Genomic DNA, 26,881 nt, shown 5'->3' on the forward strand with positions numbered 1-26,881 from the left:
CACAGCAGCACCAATTACTGGCTGCTCCATTCACATCTGCAGCCCGGTCCTAGCTGAGTTGGGGTGGTAGTGGTAAGGCTAAGGCCCCTCTCCCAGCCTAGTGGGAGGGGGTACTAGACCCAGCCTCAGCTAATTGCTTGGGACAACTAATGGGAAAACAGCAGCGGGGTGCAGGTCACAGGTGCAAAACAAGGGACCCGGAGGGGGGCACCGAGCAGAGAACCCCAGCCAGCGCCCACTGCTCCTTGAAGCCGTCCAAGGGGCCAGCCCAGCCAACGCCACCCAGAGGAAACTCTGCCTGGACACATGACACGAGGAAGGAGTGGAAATCGGTCCCACTGGGCAGAGCAGCCCCCTCCCCGCCCCCGCCCAGCATCCTCCTCTGGGGCTGTAGGTGGCCACTCCAGTGAGGGCTGGGAGAGGCAGATGAGGAGGTCCTGTGACTTCTTGGGGCCGCAGCTGAGGTGTGCGGGTGAGGGGGGAAGTACAGCCAGACCCTCAGGAGGTGGCTCTGGAGGAGCCGGGACAGGGGTGGCCGCCCGGCGCATTTGAGGTAGGCCTGCGCCAGGTGCTGCCTCATGCTGCCGAGGGGACAGGCGTCGGGGACGGGGCTGAACTGCTCCCGGTACGTAACCGTGTTCATGGCTCCGTGAAGGAGCCACCGACTGATATCCCCTTGGGCGGGGGCACTGACCACATGCTCCGACCTGGCACTTGCATTCCTGGGCCCAGCAGGAGGGAAACTGAGGCATGGTAGCACATCCAGATCCAGAGGGGACAATGGCCAGTTTCTCTTTTCTGATTGGGTGGAACAAAGGAGACAGAAGCGACTGCAACAACTACCGTGGAATCTCCCTCCTAAGCGTCACTGGTAAACTGTTCGCTCGCGTCATCCTTGGCAGACTCCAGAAGATTGCTGAGAGGGTGTACCCCGAATCACAGTGCGGATTCCGTGCAGAGAGGTCTACCGTCGACATGGTCTTCTCTCTAAGGCAGCTGCAGGAGAAGTGCAGGGAGCAGAGGAAGCCACTCTACATAGCCTTCATCGACCTGACCAAGGCTTTTGACTTGGTCAGCAGGGATGGTCTGTTCAAACTGCTCCACAAGATAGGCTGTCCTCCACGGTTACTCAAGATGATCCAGTCATTCCACGAAAACATGAGAGGAACCATCCAATATGACGGCGCATTATCGGATGCTTTCAGAATCAGGAGCGCCGTCAAACAAGGATGCGTGCTTGCTCCGACATTGTTTGGGATCTTCTTCGCACTCCTCCTGAAGCATGCCTTTGGATCTTCAACAGAGGGCATCTTGCTGCACACAAGATCTGATGGGAAACTGTTTAACCTTGCAAGGCTGAGAGCTAAGACTAAGGTGCGAGAAGTCCTCATCAGAGACATGCTGTTCGCAGACGATGCTGCTGTAGTGTCTCACACAGAAGACCAGCTTCAAAAACTGCTGGATCGGTTCTCCAAAGCGTGCAAGGACTTTGGGCTTACCATCAGCCTAAAGAAGACAAATGTACTTGGTCAAGATGTTGCTGAATCCCCATCAATCAGCATTGACAACTATACGTTAGAGATTGTCCACGAGTTTGTTTACCTCGGGTCCACCATCACTGACACCCTGTCGTTGGACACTGAGCTAAATAGGAGGATCGGAAAAGCGGCCACAACTCTGTCCAGACTCAGCAAGAGAGTGTGGAATAACAACAAGCTGTACACTCACACCAAAATGCAAGTCTACAGAGCCTGCATCCTCAGCACCCTCCTTTATGGCAGCGAGACTTGGACCCTGTATGCCCGCCAGGAAAAGAGGCTGAACGTCTTCCACTTGCGCTGCCTCAGGCGCATCCTTGGAATATCATGGAAAGACAGAGTTACCAACACAGCCGTCCTCGAGCAAGCTGGAATCCCAACCATGCACACCCTCCTCAGGCAGCATCGGCTCCGCTGGCTTGGCCACGTCCACAGGATGAACGATGGAAGGATTCCAAAAGACATCCTGTATGGTGAGCTAGCCTCTGGCAAAAGACCCCCCGGACGCCCCCAGTTGCACTACAAAGATGTCTGCAAGAGAGACCTCAGAGAGGTAGACATCGAGCTGGACAACTGGGAAGAACTAGCAGACGACCATGGCAGATGGAGGCAGGGGTTACACAAGGGCCTTCAGAAGGGCGAGATGAGGATCACACAGCTAGCAGAGGAGAAGCGAGCACACAGAAAGCACAATAAGGACTTGCCAGACACCCACTACATCTGCAAGAGATGCAGCAAGGACTGTCGCTCTCGTGTGGGTCTTCATAGTCACAATAGACACTGTAAATGAAGTCTTAAATTGAAACTTTAAAGGGCGCGATCCATAGTCTGTGCAGACTGAAGGATGCCTACCTATGGATTGGGTGGACACGGTGATTCCTCCCATGATGTCAGCGCATCAGCCAATCACTGCTGTCTGTGGGCTTGGGCCCTTGCTCCCAGCTCTCCTGGGCAGTGCCAGCTGGGTACAATCTTAAATCTTTCCTTACCCGGGCCGGCCGTGTCCTTTTTGACCCTTTCCCAGCCTACGCCCATCACCCTGCTTTTGGGGCTGCCAGGCCTCTCCCAACCCAGCCCCCTGCGGGTTTGGGGCCTGCACAGTTCTGCACATGTCACTAGGCTGCCCTGGGCCTCTGCTCTCGCCCCTGGGCTGGTATCAGGAGCAGCCAGCCCTGGGCTCTCCCGCACAGAGCCAGACTCCTTGGGCAAAGGGACCTGATTCCCACAGCTGGACTCCCGGGGGCTGCGTTCCCATAGCACACAGATGAGGCCATGCACTTTGGGAGAAGGCAAAGGGCAGGATGGCTGCTGCATCTCCTGCAGCTCTGCTCTCTCCTGCTCTCCCTGGCACATTGTGCAGCCGCCTGGCATCCACGTCTTGCCTTGGCATAGCAGCTGCCGGCAGCGGGGAGCATTGAGTTGCTGCTTGCGCACGCATCAGTCTTCCAGGATCAACTAGGTTTTACTTTGCATTAAAGTCACCCCCCAGCTTTAGTCGTGTCTGTCTCCCTGAGTGCCTGTCTGCCCACCTGGGGGAGGCACGGGGGCAGGGCTGGAGCACAGGTCCAAGATTGGATGCTAGCCCAAGCTCTGCCACAGGCTTCCTGTGTGACCTTGGGCAAGTCACTTCCCCTTTCTGGACCTCACCCAGATCCCAGAGCAGGGCTTGAAAACTTGCAGGAGCAGGTGAAATTCTGGTTGGGAGGGGCAGAGGGCACTTTAGTCGCAGGTCTGGGGCAGCATTCCCTGTAAGCTGAGCGCTTCGCTGGCCACCTAGGAGAGATTCAGATGCCGCCCAGCTGATTTGCAGAGCAGCCACAGCCTCCCACAGTCGGCAGCCTGTGTTTCTACTGGAGGTGCACCGCTGCACATGCCTTGGTGTATGTAACAAAATTTATTCCGCCCATGGATGGGGAAAAATAGTGGGAACCCTAGTCTAGGGCTGATGAAGAAAGCAGCTTGTGGTGCCCAGGCGTGAGTCAGTCCAGCCAAAGCACTGGGGCAAGGCTGGCTGGCTGTGGATCCGCTTGGCCCATACACCACCATGAGCCTGCTCTAAGAGCTGCCTGGTGGAGTGTGGGGACAGGAAGGGTTCTGCAGGACAGCAGGAGATGCCAGAATTTTGGTCTGGATTCACATCCTGGTTTCCTCCCACTCCGCAGCCTCCTGCAATTCCTGCCTGGATCTGCAGATGCGTCAGGTCTGACCTGCAGCCTCCCCCTCCCCACACTCCCAATGAGGCTGCTGAGCTGAGCAGCAAGTCAGATCTTGCAGCAGCAGCTGCCCCACTGCTGAGGCCCCCTTGGGCTCTGCCCTCCCTGTTCTGCCTCACCCTCCTGCTCTTGAACCCATGACCCCTTGCAGGCCTTCCCAGGGCAGCACCCACATCCTCCCTGCCAGCTGCTCCCAGTCACAGCCCTGTCTGCCTTTCCCTTCTCCCCAGGGGCCAGGATTCGCTTTCCCCTCCCCACACTTCCCTCTTTCGTCCCATCCACTCAGGCACCAGCAAATGAGCTGCTTGCAAAGACAGGCTCCTTCCCCTCCTCTGGGCAGGGCCTGGCTGTGGCCATTGCCTCACCCGAGTTCCTGCTCTTGCCAGCTGGTGCTGGGAGCTGCTGCTCAGGCAGTGGCAGCTCTGGGCAGGTGGAGAGCGGAGCTACAAGGATGGGGGCACTCCGGTGGGCTGTGCTCTTTGCACTGTGCAGCTCGGTGGCAGGTGAGTCTCTTCCTGCCTACCAAGCCAGCAGCCCTAGCGGGGGCTGATACCTTATGGTGGGAATGGTTGTGCCTTGCTACGGGCTGGCTGGAAGGCAACAGGGGATGGGAACGGGGGAACCAGCAGGGCTACTCCTGCCTGAGTGCCTCTGCTCTGCCTGCCTGGGGGTGTGGCTGGAGCATAGGACTGAGTCCCTAGCTCTGTCACAGACTTCCTGTGTGACCTTGGGCAAGTCACTTCCCCTTTCTGGACCTCAGTTTCCCCATTGGTAGTGGGAGAGAAGGAGGCTGATCAGCCACTCACCCCACGTACTCAGGAGCATCTGTGAAGTAGCTGGAGATCCCTGATGGCTGGTGCGGAGTGTTATTAGCATCTGGGACAGTGAAATGTGGCCGGACCAGCCAGACTGTGTGGTTCATTCTCACATGGGCCCACAGGCTCCTGCCAGTGACAGACAGGGAAGGGGCCGATATAGTCCCTGGCCTGGAGCTGGAGGTGGGGAGTGCTGCAGGTGAGGATGGCTGTGTAGGAGCAGAAGGGGCTGAGTTAGGCATGGGAGGAAGGCCCTGCAGTAATTCCACTGGGGCCCCCAGGAGAATGCAGGATTTTTGCTTTTCTAACTTGAAAGCGAACCCTCCCGGGCAGGCTCTCTCTGGGCGCGAGCTGGGCCCCTTTTCCAGGAGGCTCGTCCTCCACCCCCCCACCAGCTGTCACTCCTCCCTGGGGGTCACTTGGGGGGCACAGTGACCCTGGCCCCTGGCCAAGTCCTTTGTCCGGAACTGGCCTGAAACTGGCAAAGGTGGCAGAGAGCCAACCCGTTCTCCCTGCTCAGCATCCTCCCTGGTAAGGGGCGGAGCGGGAAATACAGCCTCTTCTTTGGGCTTTGCAATCTCAGCACCGGCCCCTAAGCACTGCCCTTACCCAGAGAAGCGTGTAAGACCCGACACCACCTTCTCACTCTCACACTAATGCCAGCTGCTTCTCCCCTGCACCCGCAGCCCAAAGCGGGGATGGACCAGAGGGGTACCATGGCTGCTCTGCAAACAGGGGCTGCTGCTTCCAGAGAGGCTGTGGTTCCACTTCCTGCTTAAAGAATCACCTTCCCACAAGGAAGATGCTGATGTTGGAAAAAGACAAGCTCCTTTGGAGCCAGGGCGTGTTGGCTTCACCTGATGCTGATGACTAAGCCCAGCTGAATTCTTGGGGAGCAGAGATCCTGCCTGCACACCCACATCCCCGGGGTAAAGGAGGGAACCATGTGACGTGTCTTAAACACAGGTGGGAAAAGTATCCCAAAAGTTACTTGAGTAAAATTGCTGCTGCTGGGGGGGGGTGTACTTAAGTACAAGTTACCACTGTCCCTCTGGAAAACTACTTGAGTAAAAGCACACGTGTACACGCAAACATCACATTGTTATTGTACTCAAGTACCTAGAAGTGAATGTAGCCGCACCTTTACTCAAGTAACTTTTTGGTACTTTTCCACCTCTGGCCTTAACCTGGGAAGGTCAGCTCCTGCTCTCGGCCTCACCCGCACAAACCCCAGCAGAACAGCATGACTACTTTTCACCAGCCCCCTCTAATGCAAGCGGTGCCACCCTGCATGGCCAATGGAACTGGTGGGTACTTGTCACTTTTGAGACCCAGGGCCGCTGTCTAGGCATGGCTTTAGGATCAGGCCCTTCCCTTTGGAAATCGTGGCCAAAGCTTGTTTTACCAGACACACAGTATGCAGAGAAACTAGCGAGGACCTGGAGGTGAGCAACCAAGATGACCGAAGGGGTGGGTGGAACACAGCCAGGTGAGCACAGGTGGATGGAACTGGGCAGGTTTTGTTTGGAAAAGAGGAGCTCACGGGGGCACCTGAGAGCAGTCTGCAAAGGCATGAAGGCTGCCATGAAAAGGATGGGGGAAAGTTGTCCTCTCTTGCCCCAGGAGGCACAACAAAGGGAATCCTAAGAGCAGCAGGACAATGGAACAGCTGAGAGGGAGGGTTCACCAGATGTTTCCGAAAGGGGGCTGGGTAGCCTAATGTCTTGGATGGTTTAGATACAACAAACCCTGCACTTTGGCAGGGATTAAACTAGGTGACCCTGGTAGAGGCTGAAGGAACTAGTCTTATTTCACTGGCTGAAGAGAAAAGCTAGGGGGGATTTGATAGCAGCTTTCAACTCCCTGGAAGGGGTTCCAAAGAGGGTGGAGAGAGGCTGTTCTCAGTGGTAAGAAAGCACGGAACAAGCAGCAATGGTCTGAAGTGGCGGTGGGGGAGGTCTAGGTTGGATATTAGGAAGAACTGTTTCATTAGGTGGAGGTGAAGCACTGGAATGTGTTACCTAAAGACGTGGTGGAACCTCCCTCCCCAGAGATTTAGTCCCAGCTTCTTAAAGCCCTGGCTGGGATGATTTAGTTGGGGTTGGTCCTGCTCTGAGCAGGGGACAGGAGTTGATGGCCTCCCAAAGCCTCTTCCAACCCCAGGATTCTACGAGTCTTGGGGTCCCATCTGACCCTGCGTTTCTGTGTGCCTGACGGTGCCTCCCACAAAGACACACCGTCCCCAGATTAACGACTCTGGTGTCCCGGCTGCAGCGAGTCAGTTGCAGACCTGGCCGCAGCCACCTGTTGTGGGGGCGGGTGAGCACGCCCAGACACGACACGGTCACAGGGCCAAGCGCCTGGTGTAGCTTTCTGGGCCATCCCCTCCAGTCATCTAACCCGGCTTCCTGGAGGGCCCAGTGCACTCTGGAGCCAGACTTTGGGAGACTGAGTGCTGGCACCCACGCAGCGCAGGCAGCCCAGAAAGCTCCCAGTTAGGTACCTCCCTGTGGCATCTCAAGGGCATCTTACAGGACGTTGCCCAGGGATTATTGGCATCTTGGTCCTATGCCCCTCGGGGGAGTGTCAGCTGCATGCAGACCAGAGCTGCCGTCAGCTTGGGCAGCTCCACTGACATCCGTGAAAGTCGCCTCTGGGTGTAACTGGAGCCCTCCAACCAGTCCAGCAGGCAGAAGGTGGCTACGTTAACAGGCTGGTGACGGGACTGATCCTGTTTCTTTCCTTTCAGGAAAAGGCTGCAGAGGTTTCAGCAAAACCCCTGAATTTGGAGACATCTACCACGTGAAAGGTAACAGTCTCTCTGTGCAGCAGGGCCGGACGGGCAGCAACCCAAGCACGCTCCCTGCTCTGTGAGTGTGTGTGTGTGACGAAGAGCTATTGAGCTGCGTGCAGGTCCCCAAAGGAGTGGGAGAGCTGAGCGTGCAAGTTGGGAAATGCAAAATCCAGCCCTTCGTGGACGGCTGAACAAACCAGATCGTTGTGTAACTGCCTCCCCCACCCCTGCCTTTCTCCTCCCGCCTCCAGCCAACAGCTGAGACTGGGACTTAGGCTGGGTGTTCCCAGCAGCCTGCTGTGTCCCGGCCTCCAGCACAAACAATCCAGTGCTCTGGGCTGGCTGATCTCCCAGGAGCACCCCAACTTCTGCCCAGCCCAAGGGAGCCGTGCGTTCAGCAGGCTTGTTTGTGCAAGGCTGCGTAGGGTGAATTGCTGCTGAGGTTGTCTGAGGCCTCCTATCTGATCTGCCCTTTCTGGAAAACAAATTTCCCAAAGGATGGCTCAACCCAGTAATTCCATCAGCTCCCAGAGCTCCTAACAAGCCAGGCTTGGCTTCCATCCTCAGATCCTCAGTGGCATTGACTCTTCTAACTTCCAATGGGCAACGGGAACCTAAATTCATCTGAGGATCTGAGCTCTCATCCCTCCCCCGGCTGGCTTCCAGTTTGGCCGGTCTCCTCAGCCTGGAAACTCCTGGGGCACGGGCTGTGCTATCCTGGGTGTGTGGGCAGCACACTCTGGGTGCTCCCGACAAACAAAGGAATGCTGCTGATTGTTCTAGACCAGGGATTCCCAACCTGTGGGTCGGGACCCAAACGTAGGTCGCCATTAGGTTTTCTAAAGGTCGCCAGCTGGGTGGCTCAAGGAGCCATTTGTGGCTCCCGCCACTGCTCACTTGTCCAGCTCCCAGTCCCTTCCCTCCTGTGCTGAACTGGAACTCAATGTAATTGGTTTAACGGCTGGTCCCTGTCTCGAAAAGGTTGGGAACCGCTGTTCTAGACCTCAGTGCAGAAGAACGTCTTAACGCTGGTGCTCTGAAGAGAGTCAGCCACATCTTCCTGGAATGAAACAATGGCTTGGCTTTTGGCAACCAGCTGCTGCTGCTGCAGGTGGCCTGCCCAAGCCCTCCTCAACAGCAAAGCTGCATATTAATGTCCTGCTTCCTTTGATTATCCCTCCGATGACAGCCTGGCCTTTCGCCCCACTCCAGCTAAACTCGCTCAGCAGTTATAAGCTCAGGAAAACAACCCTGGGAGACCTCCTGTAGTGTCCTTACCTACCTGATGCCCAGGATTCCGGGTCGGGCTGGGCATGGCAGAGCTTGGGCTGTCTACCCAGAATTCACACCCTAGGACAGGGGTGGGCAAAGTCAGCCTTTCTCTCCAGCCCACCCAGCTGAGGAGCAGAGTGTACATAAGAACGGCCATACTGGGTCAGACCAAAGGTCCATCCAGCCCAGTATCCTGTCTGCTGACAGTGGCCAGTGCCAGGTGCCCCAGAGGAGGTGAACCGAAGACAATGATCAAGAGATTTGTCTCCTGCCATCTGTCTCCAGCCTTTGACTAAAGGCTAGGGGCACCATACTTTACCCTTGGCTAATAGCCATTTATGGACCTAACCTCCAAAAATTTATCAAGCTCTATTTTAAACTCTGTTAGAGTGCTGGCCTTCACAGCCTCCTCCAGCAAGGAGTTCCACAGGTTGACTGTGCACTGTGTGAAGAAAAATTTTCTTTTATTAGTTTTGAACCTACTACCCATTAATCTCATTTGGTGTCCTCTAGTTCTTATATTATGAGAACAAGTAAATAACTTTTCAATATTCACTTTCTCCACACCATTCATGATTTTATATACCTCTATCATATCGCCCCTCAATCTCCTCTTTTCTAGACTGAAAAGTCCCAGTTTCTCTAGCCTCTCCTCATATGGGATCCGTTCCAAAACCTTGATCATTTTAGTTGCCCTTTTCTGAACTTTTTCTAATGCCGGTATATCTTTTTTGAGGTGAGGAGACCACATCTGCACGCAGCACTCAAGATGTGGGCGTACCATAGTTTTATATAGGAGAAGTATGATATTCTTCGTCTTATTCTCTACCCCTTTTTTAGTAATTCCTAACATGCTATTTGCTTTACTGACTGCCGCTGCACACTGCGTGGATGTTTTCAGAGAATTATCCACTATAATTCCAAGATCCCTTTCCTGATCTGTTGTAGCTAAATTTGCCCCCATCACATTGTATGTATAATTGGGGTTATTTTTCCCAATGTGCATTACCTTACACTTACCCACATTAAATTTCATTTGCCATTTTTCTGCCCAATCACTCAGTTTGCTGAGATCTTTCTGAAGTTCTTCACAATCTACTTTGGCTTTGACTATCCTGAACAGCTTGGTATCATCTGCAAACTTTGCCACCTCACTGCTTACCCCTTTCTCCAGATCATTGATGAACAAGTTGAACAGGATTGGTCCCAGGACTGACCCTTGGGGAACACCACTAGTTACCCCCCTCCATTGTGAAAATTTACCATTTATTCCAACCCTTTGTTTCCTGTCATTTAACCAGTTCCCAATCCATGAAAGGATTTTTCCTCCTATCCCATGACCACCTAGTTTACATAAGAGCCTTTGGTGAGGGACCTTGTCAAAGGCTTTCTGGAAATCTAAGTATATTATGTCCACTGGATCCGCCCGTCTGCATGTTTGTTAACCCCTTCAAAGAACTCTAATAGATTAGTAAAACACAACTTCCCTTTACAGAAACCATGCTGACTTTTGCCCAACAAATCATGTTCTTCTACGTGTCTGACAATTTTACTCTTTACTATTGTTTGTACTAATTTGCCCGGTACTGACGTTAGACTTACCGGTCTGTAATTGCCAGGGTCTCCTTTAGAGCCCTTTTTAAATATTGGCGAATATTTAAACTTTAAATACTGTGCGAACTTACAGCCTGTGTTTGGCTGCCCCTCTCCACACCTTGTTCCATCTGCAGCCCAGCTGCTCCTAGGCTTCTCCTGCTGGCTATGTGGGGGGTGGGCAGTGCTGAAGTCAGGGGGTTCCCCTGCCCCCGTAAGCCACTTCTGCAGAGCAGGGATCAGGGAGCCGCACAGAGAAGTTGCACCAGGCTCATGCATGGATGGTCGGTGACTCACTCAGGAGTGCAGAGCAGGGGAGGGGGCAGATGGCAGAGCGGGGCAGATTTCCCTTAAAGACACAGGATGGCATCTCAGAAACTTACCCAGCAGCAGCCAGCATGCACACACACACACCCCTGTGTCGCTGTCGCACACACCCAGCCTGTGTCACACACACAGTCACCGTCACGCACGCACTGCAGCACACACGTGTTGCAAACGCTTTCACGCACAGGGCTTCTCTGTCACACTCGCACCCTCTCTTTGTTTCTCCCCGTAGCCCCGCCCCTTTCTGCCCAAGCCCCGCCCCTTCCCGCCAGGGGGCCCAGAGCCGGCCGCCAAATTTTGTGGAGTGTCCCCTCTGTGAAAATTATCACCCACCCCTGCCCTAGGAAGTTGGAACTGCCCAGTGGTGGCAGAAATGAGCACGGCTCCACAGCCAGCCACGCTTGCCGAGCCGGGAGGTGACTCTGAGCCGAGGGCAATGAGAGCCGGCTCCAGGAAATGCAGAGCCGCACACCAGAGCACTCTCCTCCCACCACCCTGCTCTCCGAAACAAACTAGGCTGAGGCGCCCAACGCCCCGGTGCTGCCTATGGAGATGCCCACATGGAGCATTGACAACCCAACTGGCTGGGGTGGCGCTAGCTGCCCCGAGTACAGGCCTGTCTGGGTGCGAGGCACTGGGGCGCCATTTCAGACTGGGGGGGCTCAACTTGAGCCATGATTCCCAGGGCTATTTTCTTCTGTGCTAACAGTCCGCAGTCACTTAACAACTAGCTCTGGAGCTGCCCAATCTAGTTATCTGAACAATCTTCCCCTTTACAGCTTTAATCGGAATTATCTCGAGAGTATCAGTAATGGGTGGGTGCTGGGAGCCTATATGGAGAACAAGCCAATTTTGGCAGCCAAATTGTGCCCATTGCTCAGATTGCCTGAGGGTTGGGCTCAGACCCTGGTTTCTAGTGTTGCTGTGGCCATGGGCTGCCTTTAGCACACTAGTAGTTCTCCCCCATCTCAAAGCAGGGTCCTCCCTTATGGATTTGAACCGTAGGAGGTCCCGCCTCTGTGAGATCCTGCAAATCCCCCCAGCATAGCTAGGACAGAAGAGCCCCAGCTTTTCCTGTCATGCCCTCCCCTACCCGTAATGGGCTCCGTGCCCCCTGCCTCATTACTGCATAGCAAAGAGGAGCTGATGGGGGCACCTGAGAGCCGTCTGCAAAGGCTTGGACAGCTGCTGTGAAAGGATGGGGGAAAGTTGTCCTCTCTTGCCCCAGGAGGCACAACAAAGGGAATGTAAGAGCAGCAGGACAATGGAACAGCTGGGAGGGAGGGTTCACCGGAGGGCTTTGAAAGGGGGCTGGGTAGCCACCTGTCTTGGATGGTTTAGATACAACAGGCCCCGCACTTTGGCAGGGATTAAACTAGGTGACACTCAACCCAGAGCTGGCGGCAGACGTGGGGCTTGGGGAGGAGCTGGGGCGAGGCATGGAGGGAAGAAAGGCAGAGCTGTAGCTGGGGTTGGCACTGGTCTGGGGGCAATTTTGCTTTCTCCCTGCTGGCCCGGGCCCCTCCCGGGCCCCTCCACGTGCTCCCTGAGTGCTCCTCTGCACCCCTAGGCTCACATGCCCCAGAGACCCCTGGCCAGAGGCTTGCTCTGTGAGTGCAGCGCTGGCCTCCTGCACCTTCCAGACCTCAGCACTTTCCAGCAACTCCCACCACGTGTCTGATCCAGAGAGTGCTAGGAGCTGTACGTCAGTGCAACAGGCTCATGCCAGAAGTGCTCTTTGGAGTGCAGCGTTCTCCTAGGGAGTCCCCGCGAAATGCTGTGCCCTTGTGCCCCGGTGTCACGTGGGTGACACTGGCTAACCTGGCCCTCCTTTCCTGCAGGGGTTATCAGCCTGCCCTATGCCGAAATCAAGGAGCCCTTTGAAGCCTGGTACAACCTCACTGCAAACAACAGCCGCATCCAGTACTATGGTGGTAAGCTGCTCTCTGGGGCCTGGTGGGAGAAGGGCATTGCAGGACTACAGGGAGTCTCCAGTGGGTCCGTAGGGCAGGGTGAGCCTATGGCTGGCTTTGGTGAAGCCTCCCTTCCTCCCCCTCCCACTCTCATGGCCCCGGCTGGGCCAGTTCGGGAGCTGCAGCCATGGACGAGAAGCCAAAGGCTGAGAATTGTCACAAATGGACCCTGTGTCTCCTGGCACCGGCGAGCCACATGCCGAGGGCCAATCCTGAAAGGTGCTGAGAACGCGGCGCTCCCCAGGACTTCAGCTGGGAGCCGGGAGCCCAGCAGCCCCGGGAGACACATCACGGATGGAGGAGGACAGAGCCCCTGGAGCAGTGACATTGCAGGGTCCCCAGGTGACATTGCCCCATCCGTACTCCAGAGACCAGGCCTGTGGCGTGGCGCAGCGTGGGCGTCAGCTTGCTGGCATCTGCTCCTCTGCTGGGCTGGGGAGGAAAGCAGGCAGCCCCTCCCCCCGACCCAGCCTGTGCCCTAAGGGAGCAGGGTGGAGAACTCTCACAAGGAAGCACTGGCTGCTCTGTTTTCCTTGGGCGCTGTCTGGGGTTCTCTGCTCAGTGTCCCCTTCCTGGTCCTTCATCTTAAATCTGTAACTCTCGCCGTCCACCCATAGGGATTTTTTTTTAATTTGTCCCAAGCGTTCAATTGAGCCTGGGTCCAGGAGCCCCTCTGGAAAGGCTTAGCCTTACCACCAGCACTCAAACAGTGCCCCGCTACAGCTAGATATGTATGTTTCCAGGAGAAAACAAACATATTCAGCCAGCGGTACAGAGCAGCGTATGAATGTGCAAACGCCTGGCTATTGACAAAATTATTTAAATACAGACTACAGGTGAAAAAGAACTTCAGTACAAAGCATATTTAATACACAAATGGTGAGCTTGTATGACAAGGGCATTAGTGTGAGTTCACTAAAGAAGAATGAAAAAAAAAACCCAAAAATTTCCCTTCCCACCTCGCAGGGCAGGTGATAACTTACCAGCTGGGCTCCATGAAGCCCTACGGTAGCAACTATAAGATCACGCCAGAAACTACCGAGACGGAGGTGAATGTGGTGAAATGCTTTCGGCTCCAAGGCACGAAAGAGAAGCCTGTCCAGGCGCAGAGTGTGCTGCCGGACACACACGACTTCAAGGTGAGCCCCTTCTGCGGGGATCTGAGCAGGAGGGCGCAGGACACCGGGCACCGGGTCAGACCCTCGGCTGGCTCCACTGAGGTCACGCGGCTGCCCCTGCTAAGCAGCGAATGGCTTTGTCTGATCTCCTGTCAGACCTCCAGGGTGTGTAGCATCATAGACAGGTCCTGACAACTGGCCTGCCCTCGCCCTGCCTGCCACCTTCTTGTGGAGACCTGGGATACGGAGACAGCTATTCAGTAGCCTATCAGTACATGCCGAATCTCTGTGCCCTGATTTGAGTCCCTGTGCCTTGCAATGGGCTTCCTGGCATCTTTATGTATATGCCATATGTGGCCTCCTAACTCCCCCTCTCCTGGTGGGGTGCAGCAGGGAGGGAACACTGTTACAGCTCCTCATTACTCACTCTCAGTAACTGGAGCAGTTTAGAGCAGCCTAGGGGCTGCTCTAGCTGCAGCTGAATGTCCCTGGGGATATTCCAGGTAGAGACTGGTGGCATGTTTTACGCACTCTGCCCATACTTTCCATCCCCTGCTGGGATGAGTCAAGTGGAAGAGCTGGCGGAACCAGTCTCATGCCGCCGGGGAAGCTCTGTGTCTAAATAGCACAAAACCAGCCCAGCCAGGCACAGAGGCCAGCGTGGCTTCATTGGCAGTGTCAGCCATGGATGGCTGCACTCAAGGCAGGGGTGGGTGGGGGCATGTGTGCCTGGCCAGCCAGACCCTGCAGAAGGAGGCTCTGGATCTCTTCTTTCCCAGCCCCGGGAGATTTGTCATAACTGTGATGAGCAGCAGAGCCGCGGGTGTGAGCCTATGTGGTGACTCAGGCACCTGCTATTGGGCAAGCCCAACTGAGGGCTCTGGGCCAAGTTGTTTCTCACAGCCCGGACTCCCACTTAAAGCTGCTTCACCCAGCTGATAACTTGGCAATGGCTGTTTAAAGGGCTAGGCGTGTGTTGCTCCCTGCAGAGCCAGACTGTGGAAAGGCTGCAGCTCAGAGGGAGGCCTATTGCCTGGAGATATCAGCACATGGTGCAGAGCCTAGCAAAGTGGGGCCCTGAGCACCCAGGGATTCCAACCACGTCTGCTGGGAACCCTGTATTCTACATGCCCCCTCACCGCGGACGTTCAGGGGCCGTGCCACTCCCGGGAATGATCCAAAGGGACTTTCCCAGCTCTTTACACCTGTCAGCCCTGTAGCACCGGCTCAGAGCTGGGGGGTGCGTTGTGCCTCATGCACCAACGGCATTACTAACGCAATGCCAGGCACTGTCCCTGCCCGCCCCAGGGTGATTGGGGCTGGACCTATGTGGTTGGGCTGAGGCTCCAGAAGGAAAGGACTCAGCATGAGTCTCAGGCCCTGGCTGTGAGAGATTGTTTGGGTTGTGGTTGGTGTGAATTGGATGGGGACACTGACAGCTTGCAGCTATGGTAGCCCCCCAACGCCAGCTTGCGCAGAGGCGCTGAGCCTCTGAGGAGGGACTCGGTGCATGAGGGGTTGTTAGCCAGGAGCAGAGGGGATGTGGGCTGGGCTGTGGTGCCTGTAAGAACGGGGTGGTGGCTTGCAGGGGACACAGCTAGAGGCAGACAAGGGAGGCCGGGGATGGAAGGAGAGCGGAGCAGAGATGGCCCAGGGGCTCACAAGACTCCCTCTTCTGCTGGTGGCTGAGGCGTGTCCATGAAGGAAGGATGCTGGTGCAGGCAGCTGGGTGGCCTAGAGCTATTATTTACCATGCAGGATGGTAGCAGCTGACCAATGTTCCCGCTAACTGTTTCCATACATGTGCAGAATAAATTTTATTGTGTGCACTGAGGCATGTGCGGACGCACACCACCAATAGAGAAACATGCTGCCGGCTGGGGACTCTCTGCTAATCAGCTCGACGGCACCTGAGCTTCACCAACAGAGCCTGGGAGAGAGTCCCTGGGCCTAACCCCTGCTCCCCTCATTCCCTCCCCAGTTCCTGCGGGAGGAGTACTTCCGGGGGCAGTACTGCACCGTGTGGCAACACAAGTCCAACTGGGTCAAGAAGAAGAACGTCTACACCTTCTGGGTGACCAACACCAGCTGCGGCTGGTCGCCCGTCCACTACGAGATGCGGGGCTATAACAGCCTGCTGGGCTCCCACTATGACAAGTACGAAATCGACTACAGCGACTTCGCCCAGAGCTACCCAGCCTCTGTCTTCAACCTCCCCACCAACGGTAGGGAGCCCCTCGGTCCTTGCTCAGCCCCTGGGCCGGCATTTATCCCTGCCCGAGGCAGCCCCCTCCCCTGTGATCCAACAGCATTCAGGTGGGAGCCACGTCCCTTCTCACCAGCGGCTGCACCAAGAGGTGAACTGGAACCTGGGACCTCTGGAGCTTCACGCAGGAGCCTCTCCAGCAGTGGTCTCCAAACAGGGTGCAAGGGATCACCCCTGCCACGTTTCCATCTCACCCCTGATTACTCACACAAGCTGCCCCTGAGCGTGGCCACCCTGGACTGTGGCCGGAGCTCGAGGAGACAGCTCTGCTGGCATGCGCTTGTCCCACCCTGTGATGGGGCACATTCATGGAGTGGTCAGAGGGCGCCCACGCTCTGGGTTCTCCTGAGCCACACTTCACCACGCTGCTCTGCGGCGAACAGGGTGCATGCGCACGTGGCTGCTCTAGCGTTAGCGCTCAGAGCCAGCTGGCTCTCAGCTGAGGCTTGTCCTTTCTCTGTGTAAGCAGCCTAGGCACCCTGCTTGGGACAGGTCACCATATCCCTAGGTGACTTGTCTCGGAGAGGAAGCCATGTTGGTCTGTGGCGTGCGGGTTACCGTACTTCCCCCTAGCAAGGGGAGCATATCCCAGGCTTCGGAGACTCAGCTGAAGTCCCCAGCCAGCCCCCACTTGTAACGGCCCAAGGGTGGGCTTGAACCGGAGACCTCTGAAGCATTGCACAAGCACCTCAGCAGTGCGAGCCAAAAGCCAGTCCCCTCGCATGCTTTGGTTCTAGGTGCCACTCCATGGGACAGTGACCCCCCCGGCCCCGGTAGGTGTGTGGGTTACATGTACAGAGCCCTGCCTGCCCCTGAAGGTGGTGAGGACAAGGCAGGCGAAGGGGGGAAGAAGGTATCTGAGTTGAAGGATAGGCACTGAGGTGCAGCAAGAGGATGTGGCTCACCCAGGCCACCGATGGCAGAGTGGGGACTTGGCCAACACCCATCTTGCTCTCTCCCCCCTGCTCTTGGAAGACTCACTGGTGTCTGTGGCTGGGGTTCTCAGGCGGCCAGAGCAGAGGGGAAGTGTTGGGCAGTGCCCAACGTCCTGTTGCCCTGGGAGATCCTGATGTCAGATGCAGGATGTGCCCAGAAGCAGCGTAACGGTTTCAAGAGAAGCACTCGGGGAGAGGCAGGAAATGGAGCCACCTCTCCCGTGCCAGCTCCCAACAAGCACTGAGCAAGGTCTACCCAGCCACACATAGCGCGCGAACCGAAAGGGACCTCAAGAGGATGTCAAGTGCAATCACCTGTCCTCACCCCAGGACCAAGCACCATCCAGATCAGACCTGTTAGATGACCCAACCTGTCCTTAAATGTCCCCAGTGACAGAGATTCTACTGCAGGCAATTTATCCTGATAATTAACCACCCTACCACTTAGGACATTTTTCCTAATGTCCAATCTAAACCTCCCTTGGTGCAGTTTAAGCCCATTGCTCCTTCTCCTATCCTGCAAGGCCAAGGAGAACTTTTCTCCCTCCTCCGTGTGACCCCCTTTAGGTACTTGAAAGCTGCTCTCACGTCCCCTCTCAGCCGTCTCTTTTCCAAACTAAACAAACCCAGTTCTTTTCATTCTCTCTCATAGGTCATATCTCTGGACCTTTAATCACTTTAGCTGCTCTTCCCTGGACCCTTCCAATTTCTCCACACCTTTCGTGAAATGTGGGGCCCAGGCCTGGGCCCAGTACTCCTGTTGAGGTCTAATCAGTGCAGGGTAGAGTGGAAGAATTAGATCCTGTGTCTTGCTCAGAACGCTCCTGTGAATTCAGCGTGGGCTGCAGAAGCCTCAGAGACCAAGAGCTGAGGCCGGTGCCCACTCTCAGATGCCTCCAGGGGTTTCTGGCTGAGGACACGACAGCTAAGCCAGCTCAGGGATGAGGCTGACAGCAGATTCGGACCTCTCCACGAGGCAGCCCAGTGCTGGGTCACCCATGCTGGAGCCAGGCCTCCGGGAGGGCCAAGATGCCATGCCCAACATCCATGCCAATGCAACCCCAAGGTCATGCCAGTTGGGAGAGTTGGGTGGTCAGGCTGGGGAAGACAATGGTGCCCCATCCCGCAGCAGCACATGGCTGTGGCAGGATCTGGAGGCTGCCTGGGAGGAGTGGAGGGGATGTCCCAGCTCCCTGGGGTCAGGGAGGATCTGGCGGCAGATCCTGCCCCTCCCCACCGGGCTGAGCACGGCCATGGCGCAAGCACTGGGTGAGGAGCAGGCATGGGGGCCTTCAGCCTCGTCTGACCCAGCCCTGCTGAGCTGCCTGTTCAAAGGGACGTGCCTCATGCGGCAGAAACAAAGCCCCCTGCACTTGGGCAGCGGGAGGAACTCCAGCTTTGGGCATGGTCCCTGCCAGCCCAGCAGGCATCAGGGCAGTTGCTGACAGCGAAAGGCCGGGTGGTGGGGAGCCCTGGGGTGATGGCCACTTGTGCTTGTGCCCTAGGAACAAGCTCCTGTGCCGAGCTACCTGGGCTGGGAGCAGAGAGCTGGATCCTGGCCAACCCCATGAAGGACTTTGTGGGGCAGCAGGAGGACCGGTCCCACCAGGTGTTCCACCACTACCGGAAGAAGTTCAGGAAGACGTACAGCAGCGAGCAGGAGATGGAGCACCGGAAACACACCTTCACTCACAACATGAGGTGCGGGGCCAGCCGGGGCCCGGGGGTGCTGAGCAGGAGAGAGCTGGAAGGAATCTCTGCTGGCGATGGAGGCCGCAGGGCTCCCCCAGGTAGCCGGGATGGGGCTTGGCCTTGGCCGCTCACGGAACAGACCTGCCAGAGCTGGCGTGTATGTGGCGGAGCGTGACCTGGGAGGAGGCCGGCCGGCACCGCTGCACCTGGCCTAGCGCAGGACTCTAGATAGCAGCTCGCGAACGGAGCCCGAGGGGCCTGTCTCCACTAACAGCGGGAGGTGGGATGGCTTCTCGTGTGGACGCCCCAAGCCAGCTCTCCTCTGGCTAGAGCTGTGCACACCCCAGGAGAGCCAAGTGGGCCGGCCGGGGGGCTGGCCCGAGGCTCAACACCCAGGGAGGGATTAATGGGACCGAATGAGCTCGAAGCTGGAGCCTTCGTCAGCCCAGCGAGCGACTCCCTGAGCCGTTACTTAGTCCTGCTCTGGGCCACACCCTGGAGGCCAGCAAGAGACCCCGCCTGTGCTCCTGTGGCTGCACTGCACCGTTACTCCTTGGGGCTGGCTGCAGGGCCTGCCGTCTCCCCTCCCTCGGTTATTCTGCCCTGCAAACCTATTGGCTTCCTTTCTAGCTGGCATTGCCTGGTTCCCCCCACAAGACAGAACCCTCCTGAGTCCCAGCCGCTGTGCACCAAATACCCCCAGCGCCGGCTACCACTCAAGGCTGCACTGGTTCTCCTGGAATCATTGAGCTGGAAGGGACCTCGGGAGCTCATCAAGTCCCATCCCCTGCCCTCACGGCAGAACCAAGAGCTCTAAGGCAGTGGTTCTCAGCTGGGGGGTGCAGGAAGAATTGGGGCTGGGGTCACAAGCATCCGGGTGGAGCAAGCGGAGGAGTTACCCTGGGTTCCATGTCACAGGGGCCCAGCGAAGCCAAGTTACCTTCTTCAGACCCCGACTGTGGCCCTCGGGCTTCAGACAAAGTTCACAGGTGACACGTAAATACGGTATTTGTGTCCTGATGGCTGTTCCCGTTATAACTGGAGAGTGCGAGGGAGAACGCCGGCGTCGGTTCAGTCATAACGTGCCGGGGCGCTCTTGCAGTTTGATGTTTGATCTTGTGAGAGGGGAAATGGGGCGTACGTAAGACAAATCAGATCCCTGCACCGGGGCTGGTCGTCTGGAAAGGTTGAGAGCCGCTGCTCGCAGGGTTAATCTGCTGGCTGCCCAGGCTGTGCCTGGTGCGTAGGGCTCCCTTCGTCGAGGCTGGAGAGCTGGGCCACTAGGCCAGGTGGGCAGAGTGGTGCCCCCGTGTGCCCAGAAGCCAGAGATTCCCAGCTCCCCCTCTCTTCACCACCTCCCTCCCCTTCCAGGTTCATCCACTCCATGAACCGGGCCAACCTGTCCTACAAGCTGGCGCTGAACCACCTGGCTGATCGCACCCCAGAGGAGATGGTCGTGCTGCGGGGCCGCCTAAGGAGTGGGGCTCCCAACAATGGGCAGCCCTTCCCCTCGGAACTCTACACAGGCCTCATCCTGCCCGAGAGCCTGGACTGGAGGCTGTATGGTGAGCGGCTTGTTACACAGCAGCGTCCAGGTGGCAGGCACTGCAGCCCACCCCATTGGCATGGGAGCCCCGTGGCCGCCCACTGTGCTGGAGCCCTGGGGGCTGGGGACATGACCCAACTTCAGAGCAATTGGCTGCTTCTGGTTTTGGGGGCCCACTGCAGGGCCGTAAGGGTGTCTGTGCCCTGGGTGCGGTGGAACTCAGTGGGGACCGAAGGTGCCCTGCGCGGGCTGAGGTGGGATTCCAAAAATCAGAAGGCCCTGAGAAAAAAACCTGGGTGGTTCTGAGAGCGTCAGCCTTATGGAACCCAGAGCTCCATGGGCGAACCCTGGGAGAAGGAGCAAGCTGGCTTGGGGCTGACACCACACTGAATGTCCCTAGGTGGGATTAATGGGGAATGAATGACCTCAAAGCTGGTCCCCCCAGCAGCTGCAGCCCCAGGTGCTGGACAGACCATGGGCCAGTGTTCAGCCTGGGGAGTGGCTCCCGGAGCCCGAGAGAGCGAAATGCCTTTTCTAGACTTTTACTGCAGGGGGCTTGTGATCAGTGCTCCCAGGAAGATGAGCACTTGACTGCCCATCCAGCAGAGATTCAGGTGACTCCCAGCGAATTAGCAGAGCATCCACAGCCACCCACAGTGGGCAGCCCGGGTTTCTATTGGTGGTGAACATCCACAAAGCTTTGGTGCAGATAACAAAATTTATTCTGCCCAGGGATGGAAAAAATTAGAGGGAACATTGTTTGTGGTTCACCTAGGCAACAAGTAACCCGGCTTCTGCCCCTGGCTATGAAAGACATACTCTCTGCCCCCATGTGACCAAGGGCATGTTGCTGGGACTCTGCCTCAGTTTCCCCGTCTGTAAGTGGAGCTGATGACCCAATTCCGGGACGCTTGCTAGCACATGGAGATCCCTGCAGGGCAGGCAAGGGTGAGATGCAAAGGATGGCGGCAATGCGCCGGCTGCTGCGTTTCGCACGGAGTCAGAAATTCTGTGGGTTGTCACCATGGTGCCCCTGCACTACCCACACGGCCCCCCTCGGGCCGGAGTCCAGCCAAGCCCCTGCCGCAGAGAAGGGCTCAGGCAGCACCAGGCACAAAACTCCCATCTCCTGCACTCTCCGTCCTGCGTGGCAGGGGAGCGTTGACAGCTCTTGGGTGGGAGCCAGGCAGAGAGGGACCCAGACGGATTGCAGCTCCTGGCGGCACCTGGCCAATGGGTCTCAGTCCCTGACCCCTCGCTCCCTCCCTCCCCAGGTGCTGTCACCCCTGTGAAGGACCAGGCCGTGTGCGGCTCTTGCTGGACCTTTGCTGTCTCCGGGACCATGGAGGGTGCCCTGTTCCTCAAGGTGAGAGCCTGGCCGCCGCCTGCCCAGGAGCCTGCAGTCTACCCATGCCAGCGCTTGGCTCTCGTGTGCGTAGGAGCCACTGCCGGAATGCTGGGCAGCCCCTGGAATGAGGGGGGGACAGGGACTGGGGAAGCCCCAGCAGTGGGAGAGCTGGAAACAGCCTTTGTGCTGAATTAGGGGGATCCAGAGTCGTTGCAGTGACTCCCCTGCATGGGTGCTCTGGACGGGCTGGGGGTGGGAACGGCGGACGTAGGCCGCCCCTCTCAGCTCCGAGCTCCTGAGCCCGCCTGCTGGCTGTGGCTGTGCAGCTGAGGGCCGGGCTCTTCTGCCTTCCCAGACCGGGGTGCTGACCCCGCTGTCCCAGCAAGTCCTGATCGACTGCTCCTGGGGCTTCGGGAACTACGGCTGCGACGGCGGTGAGGAGTGGCAGGCGTACGAGTGGATCATGAAGCACGGCGGCATTGCCAGCACCGATTCCTACGGGCCGTACAGGGGCCAGGTGAGCAGGGCAGGAGGGGCTGGTGGAGCAAATCCCTCCATGTGGGAGCTCTGATTCTGCTGTGCCCCCCCCCACCCACCAGCGTGCCCCAGGTGGTGAGCCAGAAGCAGCCATGCAGCCTGCCAAGCTGCAGCCGTGACGGGGAACTTCTGCCTCCAGCGGGGCCGAGCTCTCTAGGCGTTTTGGGGCAGGGTTCCCTGCAAGCTGAGCACTTGGGCGGCCACCCAGGAGAGATTCAGGTGCCGCCCAGCTGATTGGCAGAGCACCCATAGTGCCCACAGCCTGTGTTTCTATTGATAGTGGTGCACGTCTTCCTGCCTGGGTGCATGTAATAAAATTTATTCTGCCTGGGATGGAAAAAATAGGGGGAACCCTGGTTTGGGAGCCTAGTCCCATGGGGCTGCTTCAGCAACCTGCGAGAGCCGGTGACAAGTGTGTAGCATCCGTCTGGGCAACCGTGTGGGATGCAGCCGTTGGCCCCAGTTACAGCTGCAGGGCCTTGGTCAAGCACTAGCCTAGGACTGGGAAGACCTGAGCTCAACTGCCAGGCCAGAGAGTCACTTTCCTCACTCTGTGCCTCAGTTTCCCTATGTAAGATGCCTCCGCCCATGGAGGGTGTTGGGGGAATGACACCTGGGCACAGTGCTGAGCGGGGTCCTGGGAAGGTCCTGTAGATTGGACATGCCAGATGCCTTTGACCCAGAGGGCATCCACTGGTGAGGCTGCATTTCCCCAGCCAGCCCTGGGGCCCGGCTCCTGGGGGCGTGGCCTCGCTGGCGCGTGCCTGCTTGGCTGCTGTCCAGGTGCCATGTGACCAGTGGCGGGCTCTGCCTTGCAGAACGGTTTGTGCCACTACAACAAGTCTGAGCTAGTGGCCAAGGTGAAAAGCTACGTCAACGTCACCTCGGGGAGCGTCACGGCCCTGAAAGCCGCCATCTACAAGAATGGCCCTGTGGCTGTCAGCATCGACGCCTCCCATCGCTCTTTCTCCTTCTACTCCAACGGCGTCTACTACGAGCCCAAGTGCGGTGAGTGCGGCTGCTCAAGGCCAAGCATCTCAGGGATGCTCTGCTTGGCTGTCCCGGGCCCTGGCTGCTGGTGGCTGTGCCTAGCAATGCTGGGATGCTTGCAAGGATGGCAGTAAACCTGATGACTCCTCCAGCTCTCTCGAGCCCGCGGAGCTGGACAAGTGCTTTGCAGGGCTGGTGAGGATGGGAGCAGCGGTGTTGTCTCCTGAAGCTGCAGAGATGCAGAACAGACCAGCTAGTTTAGTAGAGGGGTTCCCAAACTTTCTGCCATCGTGCTCCCTTTAGAATTTTGAGAAACCTTCACCCCGCCCCGCCCCGAGCTCTTCTTTACCATCATCCAGCCCCTCTTTAACAAAAATTCAATACATAGTTAAACCCCCACCATCCTGAGCCACCCAAGTCCCACATTGCTGGGGCCAGCCGCCCACCCGCCAGCCGGAGTCACCCGTTGCCGGGGGCAGCAGCCCACCCGCCAGCCTGAGTCGCTCGAGCCCCATGCTTGCGGGGCCAGCTGCCCACCTGCCAGCCCAAGACACCTGAGCCACATGCTGCTGGGGGCCAGACGCCCAAGCCCCACGCTTCTGGGGCCAGCCACCTGAGCCCCACAAGCCGACCGCTGGAGCCCCTTCCCCTCACTCAAGCAAGGCACCCCCAGTCCCGCCTCCTCCTCCTCCAACCCACACTCACTCCCCTTTGCAGGAGGCAGCTAGCTCCATGTGGCTCTTCACCGGCTGCCTGCTTTTATAGCGGCTGTGCTGGGTCACCCACGTAAAAAGCAGGGGCTGAGAGCCAGAAGCAAAGGCCGGATCTTTCTTCAGGTGGAAGGAATGATGGGAGGTGCTGGGTTGCCTCATGACCCCACCTGGAATTTCTTCATGCCCCCCAGTTCGGGAAACCAGGGTTTAGCAAGATGCAGGGGAGCGTCCTGGGGCAAGGGGGAAGCCTAGTGACTTTGACAGAAGGAGAATAAATTTGGGGGGGAACCCCTGGCACAGAGGATTATATTCAGAGATGTGCATGGTTACAAAATGTATATCTGCGGCTGCATCTGTATCTGCAAAAATGAGCAGTCAAGTAGCACTTTAAAGACTAACAAAATAATTTATTAGGTGAGGCTTTCGTGGGATAGACCCACTTCTTCAGACCATAGCCGTACCAGAACAGACTCAATATTTAAGGCACAGAGAACCAAAAACAGCCCTTACTATAGGGACTCGTTTGCATACTTGACTTAATCTAATTCTTGACTCCCCCCGACACCTTCTGCCCCTCTACCCTCTGATTTGCTCACCTTGATAACTTTTTTTCAGATTTGTCCACCTTGATTACTGTTTTTGGTTCTCTGTGCCTTAAATATTGAGTCTGTTCTGGTATGACTATGGTCTGAAGAAGTGGGGTCTGTCCCACGAAAGCTCACCACCTAATAAATTATTTTATTAGTCTTTAAAGTGCTACTGGACTGCTTTTTTGTTTTGATAGTATATAGACTAGCCCAGCTTTCTCTCTGTTACTGTAAAAATGAGCTGTGCATATCTGCACCCAAACCCATGGAGGCGGATACCTGCGGATATAAAGCAGATAGCTGTAGATTTGCTGGGTTCTAGAGACAACAGTTGTATCCACAACTGTATCTGCAAAAAATGAGCCATCGATATCTGCCTCCATAGCCTGGGAGGTGGACACCCGCAGATACTGTGGATTTGCAGGGTTCTAGATATGACATTTTTATCTCCAGCTGCATCCAAAAGAGCTGTGGATATCGCCATCCCTATCCGCGGAGGCAGATACACACAGCTACAAAGCAGCTATCCGCAGATCTGCAGGGCTCTCATTGTATGGAATGATGGCAGATTTTGCCTCGGGCTGTGAGTGGGAGGGAGACAAGGTCAGTGTCCATAAGGGGCACCTGGAATTAAAACCAGCTGCTTCACTGCCTGCTTCCTCCTCAGCTCAGCTCCCACCTGCAGGGCAAAGGCACCCGCGTCCCAAGGCCATGGTGTCATAAAGGGCTGAAGGGGAGTACTAAAAGTCCAGTGGGACTGGCAACAGGGCACTGGATGGGAAGCCAGAACTCCTGGTTTCTAGTCCCAGCTCTGCTGTTGGTTTGCTGGGTGATTCTGGGCTCATCACTCAGCCCTGGGGCTAACCCCACTGGTCCCTGGCTGCAATGAGCTCTGAGGCTCCAGGCATTGGCGATGTTGCTAAGTAGCGTCTGGTGGTGCAGCGCCATCAGGTGTTGTTTATTTCCACTCCCCTAGGTCAGAAGAGAGAAGACTTGGACCACGCGGTGCTGGCTGTGGGCTATGGGGTGCTCCAGGGTGAGCTGTACTGGCTGGTGAAGAACTCCTGGTCCACCTACTGGGGCAATGATGGCTACATCCTCATGTCCATGAAGGACAACAACTGTGGGGTGACCACTGATGCCAGCTACCCCATCCTGGCCTGATCCCGCCACCAAAAGCCGCCCGGCTCCCCTCCACCATCCTGGCCCCAGCCCCAAGGCTTTCCAGGCTGGGGCGAGAGACCGGGCTGGGCGTTTGACTTTCATCCTAGCAGAGATGCCCCCTGGAGAACCTAAGCGATAGCATCCCCTGCCCTTGCCAGGTACTGGCCCTCATCTGCAACAAACCAGCTCCTTGCAGCTGTGAGCCCCCAAGTGCCAATGAGTGCAGCCCCTCGGGGAGGGTGGCGGGAACGTAGCTTTGCAATCAGGCGGGTGGGGAGTGTGAGGGGTGACACAGGGGACTGCCTGTGCTGGTGAGGAGTCAGAAGATGGAAGCCTGTCCCCCGAGGAAGGCGGCCTGGCGACCAGGCAGCCCAATAAAACCCATGGGAGACCAGTGCTGGTTGTGCTGTTTGCTGACCCCTCTGCTGCTGGTCAGGTGGGACGCTTCCAAGGGCTCCCCATTCATGCAACAGCCCTGCCAGCCTGCTGACCGCTCCGCTCCTGCAGGGCTGCCAGCTGGGGCTGGAGGAGCGAGCAGCGGGGCTGACTTCTTAGACTCACGTTGCCCCAGTGCATGCTGGGAGCCGCTGCCCCTTTCCTAGGCTCTGAGCTCCCGTCCCAGGGCAGCACCGACACAGCCCCCACCTCCCCAGCTGTGCAGGCCTTTGGCCTGGCACGCCGGCTTTGTCCCTTGCAGGCCAGGACTGGAGGGAGGGGGTCCTCGGAGGACTGGGGTGGGGGAGAGGCCCAGCCAGCCAGCCGGGAGATGCCGAACAGCCACTCCTGTGGGTGGCGGGTGTAGACCAATGAGAAGGGGAACCAAAGCTCATGTTTCTGGGATTGAGTCGGCAATAAGGGTCAGGGAGAGACCTACTGGGGGGACAAGCTATCCCACTGCTGGCCCATGTGGTTCTTACACTGTCCTCCAGCCAGTGCCAGAGCCCAAGGCCAGGGCTGGAGAGACCTTGGGCCTGATCCAGCAGGGCAGCTCCCCCAGCTGGGCCAGACTCAGGGCTTATCCTTTCTACAGCTGTTGTCCCAGACTGAGCATTGTCCAGGCACACGTGAGCACAGTGGGGCTTTGGGCTCAAGCCAGCTGGGGTGCAGCTCCCACAGGCTCCATGCAGTGGGGCTGAGCTCCATGGCTTTAGGGTGACCCAAGAAGCCAGGATCGCTGGAGTTTGCTCTGCGGTGAAGATCTAGCTGTCAGGTCGTTGCTCGGGCAGCTAGGTGCTAGAGTTGCCCAGGGGCCTTCAGGAGAACCGTGGCAGGGATGTTTGCATAAGGATGAGGCTGTGGTCAGGAGGAGGCAGCTGCACCAACCCAATGTCTTGGCACCAGCAGGCAGCAGGGGGATACCCACCTCACCACAGCAAGGCATGAGGTTCTGCTGCACCAAAGCAAGCACCCCAGCTCTGGCACCATGGGCGACTAGGAGGACAGGGGCTGCTTCTCTCCAG

General features: G+C 57.2%; 1 protein-coding gene across 1 annotated transcript; it reads left to right on the plus strand.

Moving 5' to 3' along the window:
- The first annotated feature begins 4,162 nt into the window (after positions 1–4,162).
- Positions 4,163–25,776, plus strand: LOC142001302 (digestive cysteine proteinase 2-like). The gene is made up of 11 exons (XM_074976380.1): positions 4,163–4,254; positions 7,316–7,375; positions 12,394–12,486; positions 13,492–13,664; positions 15,625–15,868; positions 18,350–18,545; positions 19,908–20,101; positions 21,357–21,448; positions 21,786–21,947; positions 22,786–22,975; positions 25,234–25,776. Exons 1-11 carry the CDS (start codon positions 4,203–4,205, stop codon positions 25,419–25,421), a joined length of 1,644 nt encoding a protein of 547 aa, XP_074832481.1. The 5' UTR covers positions 4,163–4,202; the 3' UTR covers positions 25,422–25,776.
- Positions 25,777–26,881: the final 1,105 nt, after the last annotated feature.

Source organism: Carettochelys insculpta, chromosome 24 (assembly GCF_033958435.1).
Source record: "Carettochelys insculpta isolate YL-2023 chromosome 24, ASM3395843v1, whole genome shotgun sequence".
Classification (NCBI taxonomy): Eukaryota; Metazoa; Chordata; order Testudines; family Carettochelyidae; genus Carettochelys; species Carettochelys insculpta.

Excerpts from the sequence above, each read along its gene's own strand:
- LOC142001302 (XM_074976380.1), top strand. The coding sequence starts at position 4,203 with ATGGGGGCACTCCGGTGGGCTGTGCTCTTTGCACTGTGCAGCTCGGTG. Across the intron at positions 13,665-15,624 it reads CGGACACACACGACTTCAAG|TTCCTGCGGGAGGAGTACTT; the intron begins GTGAGCCCCTTC and ends TTCCCTCCCCAG. Across the intron at positions 22,976-25,233 it reads CTACTACGAGCCCAAGTGCG|GTCAGAAGAGAGAAGACTTG; the intron begins GTGAGTGCGGCT and ends CCACTCCCCTAG.